The 13705-nt window shown below is 41.6% G+C and overlaps 1 protein-coding gene across 8 annotated transcripts in view; it reads right to left on the bottom strand.

The window, feature by feature from the left end:
* Positions 1 to 13705, bottom strand: part of TPP2 (tripeptidyl peptidase 2) — a 68134-nt gene that overhangs the window by 17944 nt on the left and 36485 nt on the right. For all 8 annotated transcript variants that reach the window (XM_059902699.1, XM_059902697.1, XM_059902694.1 and 5 more), the window contains 12 exons: positions 12072 to 12187; positions 11369 to 11537; positions 10493 to 10650; positions 10109 to 10185; positions 8064 to 8170; positions 5927 to 6081; positions 4657 to 4773; positions 4317 to 4417; positions 3623 to 3719; positions 2590 to 2727; positions 1029 to 1273; positions 692 to 770 (listed from right to left, as the gene is read on the bottom strand). In XM_059902699.1, coding sequence (XP_059758682.1) covers positions 692 to 770; positions 1029 to 1273; positions 2590 to 2727; positions 3623 to 3719; positions 4317 to 4417; positions 4657 to 4773; positions 5927 to 6081; positions 8064 to 8170; positions 10109 to 10185; positions 10493 to 10650; positions 11369 to 11537; positions 12072 to 12187 — 1559 coding nt within the window. The remainder of the gene's footprint in view (positions 1 to 691; positions 771 to 1028; positions 1274 to 2589; positions 2728 to 3622; positions 3720 to 4316; positions 4418 to 4656; positions 4774 to 5926; positions 6082 to 8063; positions 8171 to 10108; positions 10186 to 10492; positions 10651 to 11368; positions 11538 to 12071; positions 12188 to 13705) is intronic.

Here is a 13705-nt window from a genome sequence, read left to right as displayed (position 1 = left end):
TGATAGATTTATATAAACACTATTCTCACAATAAATTTGTAATGAAAACAGATGGGAAAACTAAAACAGGTACTATCAAACCATAACAATTATCTCTAAAATATAACAACCAGAAACATGTTTTTAACAAAAAGCACAATTTTGAAACTATAAAATAAACCTTAACGCCAAAAGAAATAACTACCTTGTAGTTAACTACATAACTACACAAAATTCCAATAAGAGAAAGATCTGTACAAGGGAAAAATACTGTTTATTAGTAGTAATTGTCCTGACTGGTTTTTAGAAGTCACCCAAGAAGATCTGATTTATTCCTATATCCACAATATTATGTTAGTTAAAACTCTATAAATTCTCTAATTTTAAAAACATCCCATTCACTTAAGCCAAGTTTGATCTGGACCTACATATTTCACAGGAAGTTCAAGTATATTAGCTGTGCAAGGCAGAACAGGTTCAAGGCCCAAGTACTTAGGCTTGGGAAAAAGAATACTAAATATATAAAAATACAACCAAATATTAATTGACCTTTACTAGCAACTTGGGGAAAAAAAACTATTAAATTTCTTTTTCCAGAGAGATCTTCTCTTTTACTCATTCTGAAATGTAGAATTAATTTCCATTTTTAAGGAAATGGAAATTTTGGAACAGGCACTTTTCAGTGTAAAAAAAAAAAAAACCTAATACTTACAGCTTTCTTTCCGAGTTCGGTCTTTGACAACGTTAAGGATCCTGCAAGGTAGCATCCAGGTCCTGCCCCTTTAGGTATTCTAATAAGAAGATTCAAAAGAGGGGAAAAGGAACAAAAAAGAAAGTTTGACAATGAGAATTAGGGGGAAAAACATCAAAACAATTGCATTCTGAAATAATTTCCGTAGCTAAGATTTCAAAAACCAAAGGGAGAAATAACCTTAGTCTAAAATGGCAAATGACAACACAGCGTAAGTGTAGCCTAATATTATAAACCAGTATTTAAGGACTACAGAGTATAAGATGGAGAGTGAGTGTTAAGCAATGTTATCACTTACTTGTCATCAGGTAAGGAAGTAACAAAGAATGGCTGGTTATATTTGGGTGGTAATGTCAAGTTACTTGATTTCTTCTTTCCTAGAAGTGCAAGACTATGATTTTCATGAATATCTAAGCTCAAGGTATTAGACAACCTATGAGAAACAATAAATGGAAGATCTTTAAGACGTTCCAAATCACTGATTTGCTCATGACGAATCTGTAGTCGAATTGTATAATCTCCTTTCTCCAGTTTCAAAGAATACTATAAAAGAAAAACAACATTTGGGAAAAGTAAGGTTTAGCCACATGAACGAAAATTACAGTAAGAGGATAAACAGTAAGAATTACCACTTACAGAGTGCTTACAGTATGTGAGGTACAGTGCAAGTTATGACACACACATGACACGCACACAACGTCCCGACTGGACGTCAAGTGAGCTGGCCAAGGTCACGTCCAGAGCAGAGGATAAGGGAGCTGAAGGCAGCCAAGCCCTCAGCCCTCAGCCCTCCCACAACAACAGGCCACTCCTAGGCGCCCAGCTGAATCAGCATCCGCTCAAGACTGGAAAAGGCTACGACTTTCTAGTTCCTGGGTCTTCACAGGCACGGATAAAATGACACCAAGAATGAGCAAAACTGAGGTGCTGTGTAATATCTCAGACAGACACACACACGGGTCTGGATACACATGACTGGTAACCTTTAGATCATAACCACCATGCCACGCCAGTTTACTGCAGACGGGAACGACAGGGAGCCAGTGGAGACACAGGAGTACAGATCTACCACGCTCCACCCAGGCAACCTGCTCAAGAGGACGGAACGCTGCATTCTGCAGCTGCAGTTTCTTCTGAGATTTTAAAAGCAACCAAAGGAATGGCTGCAATAACCCAGTCTGTACTGAGGAGACGTGCCAGGGCCTGGCTTTGAGGAGAAAAAGGAAACCATTCCTTGAATGACTAACTGAAAACCCTGCGTAAATTATTTTTATTATTTAGCATAAAATTATAAAGGTTACAGGAAATAGCTCATTTCTCTGTCACAGTCTTTCAATCAGGGATAAGATTTCTATAAATTATACGATTAAAAGATTATTTTCCCTTCCAAATGACAGTGCCAGGCATATAGTGAGTGCTCACTACACAGCTGACCAAGAAGAAACATATTTCAAAGTTCTAATAAACTGAAGACACTTGGCACTGTCGTTGTGCTCTGGATCCAGTTCAGACCTGGGATCACTTCAAGGGGCTCACATATCCCGGATGATGTGCTTTCACCATTCAGATAGGGGGAAGCACTGGGTAGGAAGGAGAAATACTAAAAATAAAAAGCTCTGCTGGCCAGCGTCTGCGAGCATCCCCCTGGCCCTCCTTTACCCCGAAGCCGGAATCAGCCCAACCGTGGGGCTGAAAAGCTGTCATGGTCTGTCCTGCAACAGACAGCTGAGCTGCTAGCCGTGTGTCCAAGTACTAAACGCACAACCACACTGGTGTTTAAAAAGCAGGCACGTTACCAGAGCGAGAATCTGGGCTTCATCAGCTCAAGAAACAGCTCCTGTTAATTCTAAAAATCATACCTGATGAGGGTAAGCATCGCCGGAACCCATCTGTCTTTTGTTCTGGTCAAATATAATCCACAGCTGGCTGTCAAATTCTGATTCATACAACAATTCACAAAGCAGGGGGCAGCTTGGAGTCACTTCCCCACTCTTGGGCTGTGGGGGGGTGGGGGGGGGGAAGAATGATTATTTGATGTGGTTTATATGATTTCTAATGTAGATCTGTAATATTGCTATTGATCAGACTTTTACATTAAAAGTATTAAAAATATTTTCTTGCAGTAACCAATTTCAAAAATGCAGAACACATCCAGGATTTCGCGACTAATAAAAGGTACTTCTCTTTTACAAGGTTTAAAAAACACAAACCTAGCTAATTGTATTCATTACTAAAGCAATACCTATTCTTCAGGACCCCTAATTAACTGGTTTTTTAATAAAACTAAAAATTTCTTTATGAAGTTGAAACGAGACAATCCACTGAAATCAATCATCTCCCCAACAGTAATTCATACTATGCTTCAATAAGAGTTTTACTAAAATCTTACTGATCCGCCATAAACTTCGATCTGATTTTTATGCCCATCTCAGCTACCTTTACCACCCATTCAACCTAGGAGCTATTCTGATGTCTCACTGTGCCAACACCTGCTTCACAGAGAGCAATCAGGCCTGGTTCCATAATCAAAAGGCATCTGGCTTTGACAAGACATCAAACCAGTGGACAGCTATCACAGAACAGGCAGGTGTCAGTGATTACAAAAACTAAGGCTCAAAGGCCAGGTCACCACTAAATTAGAATCTGTGACTTCAGATCTGAATGGTACTTAGATCGTTCTATATCATAATTTCCCAAAGAATAATTCTAAATTAACCAGGGTTAATTACTTGTTTCTATTTCATATATATGTATGTCTCACACACACACACACACACACACACACACACACACACACACACACTGAATACACTGTCCTTCCATTTTTGATTTTATGATTCATAGAACACAAGAGTTCTCTGTAAGGGTATACTTGGTTACACAAACACTTACTTGATGAAAGTTGTAAGTCAGGATCATCTCATAAAGTTGACGATTATTTGGCAAAACGTCCCTTGATCCTAAAGGTTTTGTTTTTGCACTCAGTGGGCTGTAATCAGACAATTGCATAAGAGTTCATTTAAATGAGAGAAAACTATAATCAGCAAAATCTATATCATATATCACAATAAATGACAAATGAGCATTCCTAGACGCTGTCCTTTTCCGTGTATTTTGTAATATTTTAATCATTAACTTATATAATTCTTTATTGACTGAACCACAGCAATACACAGTTAAATTTTGCAGTATTACAAAGGTAATCTTCTCATGATAAAAACATTTTCAACCATCAACTGACAGTCTCAACAGAATCAGATCCCAGGACTAGGTGACAATCCCTCACAGTGCTGAAGGACAGGGTTTGACCGCAGACAGCCCTGCCCTCGTCACGGGATGGGTCCTGCCAGGTGCCACAGCAAGGGCTCTAGGCACGTGTTACTTAAAGCCACAAGCTGCTGCTGCGGCTGCCTCTGAGAGACCCGCCGGGTTCCCTGGGCTGGAAAGTCATGAACTGAATTTTCACGTCCAGCGCTCACATGATTAAAAATGAAAGAGACCCTTTCCAAAGAGTGAAGAGACGCCCATCCCCCCACCCCCGTCACACTGATACCCAACATTTGCAGCCCTAAAACATTGAAGATACCGCAGTGTTTGGACCCAGCTCTTCAAAGTTATGCAGGGAGCCAGATCTTCATATTTCAAGGAGGACTGAACATCAAAACGGTTGATTCCTTCTGATGCGTGCTACAAAGGATATTTATCAAATTAGTTTCTCAAACTTTACTGAAAACAAACTGCATTTTTAAACAATACTTGGACCTAAATGTGTCAAACACAAAGTTTATAAGCACCCATGAACAAAGACTATTGTTATTTCCAGAACCATAGGTAATCTCCCCATTAAAATGTAAACCCAACCATTGAAATTATTTCACAATAACACAAATAACTGACATTAAAAATGATGGAAATGTGGAACTTACAATGTTTAACTGAGGAGCAGTACATACTATCCCATGAAAAGAAACGGTATAATCAATATTGACGTCGCTAAGACTTGCCCACCAACGAGCAATGCAAAACTCAATTGCCTTCCCACCCTGCAAGGAAAAATGAAGTTAAATTACCAATGCGTAAGTCACAAAACATAAATAGGTGCTTCAAAGCAGTTCTATGCTTTCAAACTTTTCCTATTCGTACAGCAGGAAAATTCACAGAACCTTATCATTAGCTATGCTTGAAGTTACACAAATCACAGTTGCTGAGACAGAGTGCAGGTATTTAAATACACAGTTATTTACTCATAATCCTAAACTGCTTGTCGTAAGAGGTCTGAGGTAGCTTCTGAAGTACATGTAATAAAATAACGGTGAAAACAAACTGGAATAAAAACTTGGGACCAAAGGAAAAATAATTAAGAACAATGACAAGAGAAGGGGTATGACAGCTTTGTGAGGCATATTCAATAGCCACAGCTGAGTTTTGGGCTCAAGAGCTGCCTGGCAACCAAAGTCAAATGAAATTATGGTCACTCATATCTTTCTTCCTATTAAAAAAATTAAAAACAAAAGCTGTTCTTTGAACACTGAGTTTTAAATTAAGTTTTCTAGTAATCAGTGCATTAGAAAGTTTAAAGTGAACCATATTACTCTATAACACATACAAGGACACAAGTCAAAGTTATCAGAAACATAAGAGATACAGGAAAGATGAGGCAGCCATCTGAAAACACTAAGTAGCAAGTTCAAGAAAGACCATCAGTGCATTCACCTTCTAGAAGGAAGGACTGGGCACCATCTCTAACACTACAGACAAGCCTGGAGAGCTGCCACACTTGAAGTAATTTGTAGGAAGGAGTAGCAGTTTCACCTACACAGCAAATTAACCTCATGGATTCTTAACAACAGGGCATTAATAAAATAACTAAAATAAGTAGAAAACACGGAGAAAAGTCTTAAACATGGATATAATCTACTGTACGATGAGGAGACAATCTCAACCAGGGTCCACTTTGTGATGCGTCAGCATCTAGCAGACCAGCACTTTCCTAAGAGATAAACATTTACCTCGACTTGGTCGCAGGTATCCTAGTAAGACGACCTATCTTCCCACGTTATTCAGCATTAATAAAATATACAGTCCCAATGTGCTCTGAATACAAACTATAAAATCAAATTCAAATACTCAGTCTTAGCCCACACCCAGAAAGAAAGGAAACTGTTTCAGGATTCCACACTGTTAATTAAAACTTACTAAGACAGGAAAAGCTTCAGTCAGCGTTCCTTTCTCTGGAAGGGAACAAAACTTATAGAACTCATGACTTCGATAGGCTCTCTGCTTCACAAGCTGCACCGCATGAAGAACAAACTTGGCAGACACCTCAGAAGAACAGGAGCACACCGTAACTTCTACGACGAGAAGGGAAGAAGCAACATTTTAACTGACAAGATTTAAAATGGACACAAAATGGCTTTCATAATGCCTACTTTGGGGGAAATACTGTATCAAGAGAATGAAATGATATATTCAAATGAAATCTGCATATTTCCTTAAAAACAATGAACTGACAGAGTATTAATAAAGATGAGAGGGTAGAAAATTTAGCTATGGAAAATAAATAAATCAGGACTAAAATAAGCAACCGCTATGCTGCAAACAGCAGGAAACAGCAAGCTGTCCACAGATGGACACACAATTATCCTAGTCAGGTAATTTTTTAAATCCCTCCCTCCTCTGTTACTAAGTTCAACCTTTCCTCTTGGTTTAGCTAAAAACCAATCAATTCTTGGTAAAGAGGGTATTAATTTTAGAAACCTCTATTTGTTAGCATGCCTAAGTTCCATTAGTATCCATTTATCCAACTTCACTGATAACTTTTCCTAGTCTCTCGCTCTTGGTTTATCTCCACTGTTTGCTTCTGGAAAGTATGACTATCAGAACTACATATGCTTAGCTGTGCTCTGCGGCTGAGCTGGAGATGAGCCAGGATCACCATGAAGCCAGGTCAGCAGCTTATCTAACGAATACCTGGCCCTGAGACAAGGAACTGAATTAATTCTCTGCTTCACAAGATCAAGTGGTCACAGGGCTCTGGGAACCTAATCACTTGCTAAGAACACAGAATCTAGTGTTATGACAATATGTCTAAGTATTTGAAATAGGAATCATCTGTAGTACATTTCTTTTTTTTCCCCTGCTTTAACTCTTTTTCCCCCCAGTTTTATTGAGAAACAACTTACATATAATATTTTCAAGTTCAGGGTGTACAACGTGATGATTTGGCGAATATGTATATGTTATGAAACAATCATCACAATAAGGTTGGCTAACACATCCATCACTTCATACAGGTACCAATTTTTTTGGGTGGAGGGAACATCTAAGATCTACCGTCTTAGCAAATTTCAAGTATACAATCCAGTATTATTAAGTACAGTCACCATGCTGGACATTAGATCCCTCAAACTTTTTCATTTTATAACAAAGTCTGTACCCTTGACCAACATCTCTCCCACCTCTCCACCTCCCACAGTATATATCTAATCAAAGACTGCTAAATGCTCTGAGCTACTTCTATTCTGGATGATCTGATCAATTCTTATTAAAAACAAAAAACAAACAAACAAAAAAACCAAAGAACTAATTATTTTCAATACCCAACCTAAACAAATCATAATTAGGGCATTATAATCACTGACATTTACCAGACATCATGTTCAATATGAATTAACTATAGATCTTTATTCTTTGGTATGATTAGCGCCCGTTTTATTAGAGTTAGATGTTACACAAGCATTGGGCCTATGTGAGTGGAAACCCTGAGTTGTACCACGATGCAACTCTGACTCTGATTGTGAACAGAGAAGGCATTATTCTGAACCAAATTAAAATCCTGACTATTAAGACATCTTAAGATAGCCTAGATCAGCGGTCCCCAACCTTTCTGGCACCAGGGACCAGTTCCGTGGAAGGCAATTTCTCCATGGACTTGGTGGGGCGGTGGGGGGGGTGGGGGGGTTGGTTGGGGATGGATGGTGCAGGCGGGGATGCGAGCGGTGGGGAGGGAGCGGCAGATGAAGCTCCGCTGGCTCGCCCGCTGCTCACCTCCTGCTCTGCGGCCGGGTTCCTAACAGGCCCCGGACCGGTACGGGTCTGCAGCCCAGCGGTTGGAGACCCTGGCCTAGATAGATGACTGACGTATGAGCCAAGGCAAAATACGACTAGATCTTTAAAAAGGTTTGAACCTAATAGCAAATCTAGGTGCCAGGCACCTATTACTGTTGTGAGAAAAGTCTACTGCAGATATATGAACTTTATATGGTCATAATCAGAGCAGAGATAGAATGCACATAAAGGTAAATGGGCAAGACAAGACATTAATTTTACTTACCAGCCCATGTTGCACCCTCAGGAACCTCAATAAAATGCCTTCGAATTTGACCAGGTTTAAAATGTACATCTGTCAAGGCTAGATCATAATGGGTTGATTCATTTACTCTGAAAATTAATAAAAATAAATGATTAAACATGACACTCTCATTAAAAAGCTTTAGATTTTAAGCCCATTGGTACTCTAGATTTCAACAGTTCATGAGAAATGAACACAGGGAGTTAAAAGCTGGTAACAAAACAGTACACACAATGTCATCTCAGTTTTGCAACATGTTAGCAGAGATACACTGTGGAGATGCTTTTTCTGCTTTTTACTTGTTTGCTTTATAATTTGTCTGAAGTCAGACACATAGCTCCCTCTTTTTTGGTTAAAGGAATTCTACAACATTCACAGGATTTTCCGGTTACCAGAATCTGGACTATTTTGAGTCCAAAATATTAAAATCAAAAGTAATGTTTTGTGCCACTGATACTGCCTTATAGTTGAGACTGATATTTAAATTTAATCTCTTTCGTAGCTTCAAAATGCACCCATGCCATAAATGACACAGTAAAGAAGAGAAAGTACTTCCATAGCGTTTTTGTGAGGGATCAGTGAAACATAAAGGTCAAATGTATAATTACCCAACCCAGAAACCTGAAGTACATACTAAGAACAAACTCTAGTCAGTATGACAAACATTTAATGAGTGCCTACTATACCTGAGGCACTGCTATTAGGTGCTACAATTACAACAATGAATATAATGTTTTCCTTTTCCCCAGCCAATCTAGTGGGGACGGAAAACCCAACAGGGACGTTGAACGTAATATGCTCTGGGGAGACAGGAAGCGTTAGTGGAGAAGATGCAAGGTTCCTGGTTCACGAGGAGCGGTCAGGGAAAGCTTCCTGAAGGAGATGAGGTCTCAGCCGACTCCTGAATCTTGTACATTACCTTGTCGAAGTTCCTACAGGACTTATAGGGAATATGCGGCTGAGAATTTAACTGTTCTGCAATTTTTTCATGTGTGTGTCACCTGTTACCTCCTCAGTTTCATCCTATGTTTCATATGGGCTGAGACCTACTGCATATTAACTATTACTGTGCAACTAACTCAATGGAAGCTGTTAACTCAGAGTTCTCAATTGTGTCCAGTACTCTCATCTCCATCTTGCCGTTCATGAACTGAATAATTTGTTTCGTACATTCTGTACACGAGCTCCATATGGGGTCACGTAAGATGCAGTCCCCGTGTCTTCCGTGGGCTCACAGTCAAATGGGGTGAATTAAAAATGACAACACACTAGCTAAAGTCTGTACCACAGGCATGTGAAAAGCGCCGTGAAGCAGCAGGGAGGGACTCCCTCCGCCCGGAGATGACCAAGAACACGCCTGGTCATTAAGTTAAGGGACAGGAAACTGAAGCAAAGAAGCCAGCTGTGCAAATGCACCCGTCCTGAGGAAACCAGGGGGTCAGCACTGGTGAGCTCGTGGAAACGTGTAATTTGGTGATGGAGCCGCGGCAAACACTGGCTGTGAAGCGCCACCATTTGCTATTTCAAGGAGCACGATCCTTGGGCACGCCACTGAGGTACTTTACACAGGAAGCAGTGGGATCAGATCTCCGGGGTAGAAGACAAGATGGAAAGGGAAGAGTCTGGAAATGAGGAGGAGATAACGGTAATCCCAGAGATAAGGGGGGAATGTGGGTCGGGGGTGGGAGGGGACAAAGTCATTGTCAAACACTGCAGAGGCATCAGGCCAGATGAAGGCTGAAACAGCCTCTCAATCAGGTGTCAGGAGGGCGCCGCCCTCCTGGTGGAGGGCGGGTGACAGATGTCATCCTGGTGGAGGGCGGGTGACAGATGCTGTCAGTTACCCTCACCGTGAACAAGGAACACCGTGACTGACTACACACCACCTTGAACGTTAAGCAAGGAACAGAACCAAAACCCAGTCACCTGGTTCTGGCCTATGGATCCTTTAAAAGTTCACCCCACTTCCATAAACAGCCATTACATAATTACACGTAACAGCAAGCTGTTGGTAGCTGGGCACTTACTTTGCTGCAATAGCTGCAGTGATTGGGACTCTGAACAGAGGACCTGCGTTAGGCGATGCTATATCATAGCCACACACCTTGAAAAAGGAATAAGTGTCAGTATCCATAAACAGACTTTTTTAAAAAGAGAAAATAAAAAAAAAGAAAAGGGTGAATCTACTTAGAGAATAAATTAATCTAATATTAAAATGTAAAGGTCCTAAGTACAAGTTGGCATCCATTTTCTGATGTCAGGCCACATAATTAATGGCAAACAGCCTGGACAAATACACGCATGACCACCCCTGACTTATTCAGACTAATGGGGAAATGGACTGCTACACAAAGACTTCTACACATTTTAAAGACTACAGAAAGTAAAAATGAAGACACCCCGATAAATACCTCTGTATAATGCAATCCTTCTCTTAAGCCCCTGGGATCCACACGTATGTTTATGTGTCTGCATTGATTCATGAGTTCCAAATGGCTGGGACACTGAACCCACGATGAATTCGAAGTTAAAGCTAAATGAAGCTGAAGGGATATTTTCTCAGAGTTTTCTGGAGTTAAAAACACCAAAAAGTAAAGATTAGTTATTTTTTTCCTTTTCTTCCATTTTAAAACATTCTGTCGTCTGTCAAGAAAACTCCGCAGATAAATGTGGTTGGCTGTAAAATGCAGTAGGCACGGGCTCCCGAACCACAGCTTACATAAAACAGCCACAGAACCTCCCTCACTCTTATTTTAGGATGCTCGGAATCCATTCATGTGTTCCCCCAACACGGCTACAACCTCAACACAAACCATTTCAGTGAGTATTTTTCATTACTGCATACAGTTAGCAGAATCTGACTAAGAGAAAAGACTCCTAAGTTTATGGTGATGACCATTTTGTTTACACTCGCTGAGCTGGGGTTCTCCCTGGCCACTTCTGCTTCCCACTCTCCAACCAAAAACTCTGTCTTACACCCAAGTAGTAAAAGTGGGAAAGAAAAGGAATTTGATGCTTTACTATCCACAATTTAATAAAAGCTCCAGGTCCCTGAAGGCCCATTCTACTGTTTTTCTGGTAGTCACACTGCTAACTGAATTGCCACTGTATCAGGATCCCTAATGGCCATCAGTGTCCCCTACACCTCTATGAAATACAAAATAATAACATTGTCAATTCCTGTCTTCTCTTTAGAACATTAGCCTAAACAGCATTTCTCTATTGTGGTACAATTCATTCAAAGCATAAATGTGAGCACATCAGCTTACTGTCTGGTTATTACTCACCAGTATTTTCTGGAAATACAGGTTCAATGCCAACACCGTGATCTGAAGGTGCAGCCACCTGAACAGGATCTCGGAGGTAGATGCCACGGTTATTTCCAACAGTAACAGTGAAACCTAATTTATTAGCAAATGATGTATTCTGAACGAGGTAGTCATAGGCTTTATCAACCTAATTAAGAGAATACAAACAGTAAGATATACACGGTTGGGTCAAGAAAGTACTTTATCACAGATCACCAATTCCTTTTCCGTTGTAGCAAAGTACAAGCAAAAAGTCAGTTTCTCCATCCGCCTCTCTGACCTACACGGAAACCCCATTTAGGAGGGCAATTCTACCTCACTGGCCAAAACACTGGTCTAGCCACTGGACTCGCCTTCCACTCCACCCTCTTTACTCCCAAGTGACGAAGCTAGGAAACCTCCACGTGCCGTGACGACTGGCCGGCTTCTGCCCTCTGCTGCTCTGCCGTGAACTCCACCCTCTACGTGCCCTACGTCTATTACGTTTCTCCATCTTAGCCCCACATATCTGTCTTAAGTACAAAGTTTGTTTTCATACCCTCTTTGCTTACAGTTCAGAGACTACTCTGGCATATAATCAATCAGAAAAACTCAATCGTCATTATAATAGGAATATTATTCAGTAATCACTAAAATATTATCCTGCTGATTTACAACCCGTTTTTCGTACAAATGACAATACCTGAATAATACCATGTCCTTGGGCAAATACTTCTATATTGTCAGCCTTCACTGCAGTGTTTTCGAGAGCTCTTCTGACTGAATGAACCGTGTAGTCAACATTATTAGCTTTCAGACCTAAAAGCCAAAAACAGAAAACAAGAAAGTAGTGTCCATCAGGTGAGCTGGTTACTTGAAACGCTCTCCGCTCACTAGTACGGATAGCGCGTACATCCTCTGGTTTTAACGTCTTGTGTTTCAACAAGCACTTTTAAATCTTTTTTTATTAAAAAAACCAAAACACCAAAAAACTGACAAACAGTCTGACTCAAGCTGCTTGGGTTAACGCAAAGACTTCATTCAACGAAAATTCCTGTGCGCCCACTAGGCAGCGGCATGAACGCGGGCTCTGCACTGGGAATGTAAACGTCTGAGCAAGTACCAAAAGGCATCGAGTGACACCTTCCTTAAAATACTGCTGGTCAAACAACATGGTCACTGGCAGAAGGTCTCAACCCGGGTGCCCATTATAAACAGCAAGGGTACTGAAAGGAGCCAGAAAGATGCTGAGGTCCTGCTGCAATTAGATCAGCACCTTTGAGACTGGATCCCAGGCATGGCACCGATTAGAAGCTTCCCTGGCAATGCCAGGGAGCAGCGAGGCTGGGGCTGACTGTCCTCTGGGAAGGATGCGGCGGCGCCAAGCTGTTCACCTTCTGGTAACGACTGCTGTTAGAGGTGCAAGATGAGTAAGAGCGCACCCCTGTCCTCTCCAGAACGGAACACGCAGACACTCAGGAGAGTGAGCCCTGGGCAAAACAAACATGGAAACGCTACGGCGCTGAGAGCCAGTCAAGAAGGTGACCGTTGTGTCAGTGAGAATCCACGAAAGGGTGACGCTCCATGAGAACAGATACGTTAGTCGGTATCCTTAGTAGTGTCTATCAGAGGAGACACAGGGAACACACAGGCCGAGACACGGCAGAAAGGAGCTCCAGGCAAAGAGAGCAGCGTGCCACAGACAAGAGGCGCGAGCGACGCTGAGATACTCGGTGAGGCTGACAGGACCAGGAGTGGGGGTGGAGAGCCCGGGACTTGACCAGAGGGACGCTGCTGGGGAGGGGTCTTCATGCCCACCGGGCTGTCCGGACGCTGAGCCCTCGTCGGGGCCGACGCCCTCCCGCCCAACACCACGGCAGCCTCCGCACGCCAGCCTGCCACCCCGGCCGCTGCGCCGGCTCCGTGCCAGTACTCACTGTCTTCTCACGGGTAACAGAAATCATTCTTTATTTTGTTCACAGTCTGTTTCTCCTCCAACTTTAACATCAACTCCACACAGGCAGGTATTTTTGATGTTCTGTTCACTAATTAAGCCCCAGAGCTAAAATAATGCTTAAGAGTCATTAATAGCCAATAAATACGCTTGCTGAATGAGTGAATACACATTCAAATCATTATCATCACATAAACGAGTATCCACCTTAAACTTTACTTTGGGCCAGGACATTGCCAGTTGTACCACATTTTCTCACCCTGAGAAATTCAGAAATTAAAAATATCTGCCTGGGCTTCCCTGGTGGCGCAGTGGTTGAGAATCTGCCTGCCAATGCAGGAGACACGGGTTCGAGCCCTGGTCTGGGAGGATCCCACATGCCG

Source organism: Balaenoptera ricei, chromosome 18 (genome assembly GCF_028023285.1).
Source record: "Balaenoptera ricei isolate mBalRic1 chromosome 18, mBalRic1.hap2, whole genome shotgun sequence".
NCBI lineage: Eukaryota > Metazoa > Chordata > Mammalia > Artiodactyla > Balaenopteridae > Balaenoptera > Balaenoptera ricei.
Note: the sequence above shows the minus strand (reverse complement) of the source record. Positions and strands in the feature narration are given on the sequence as shown.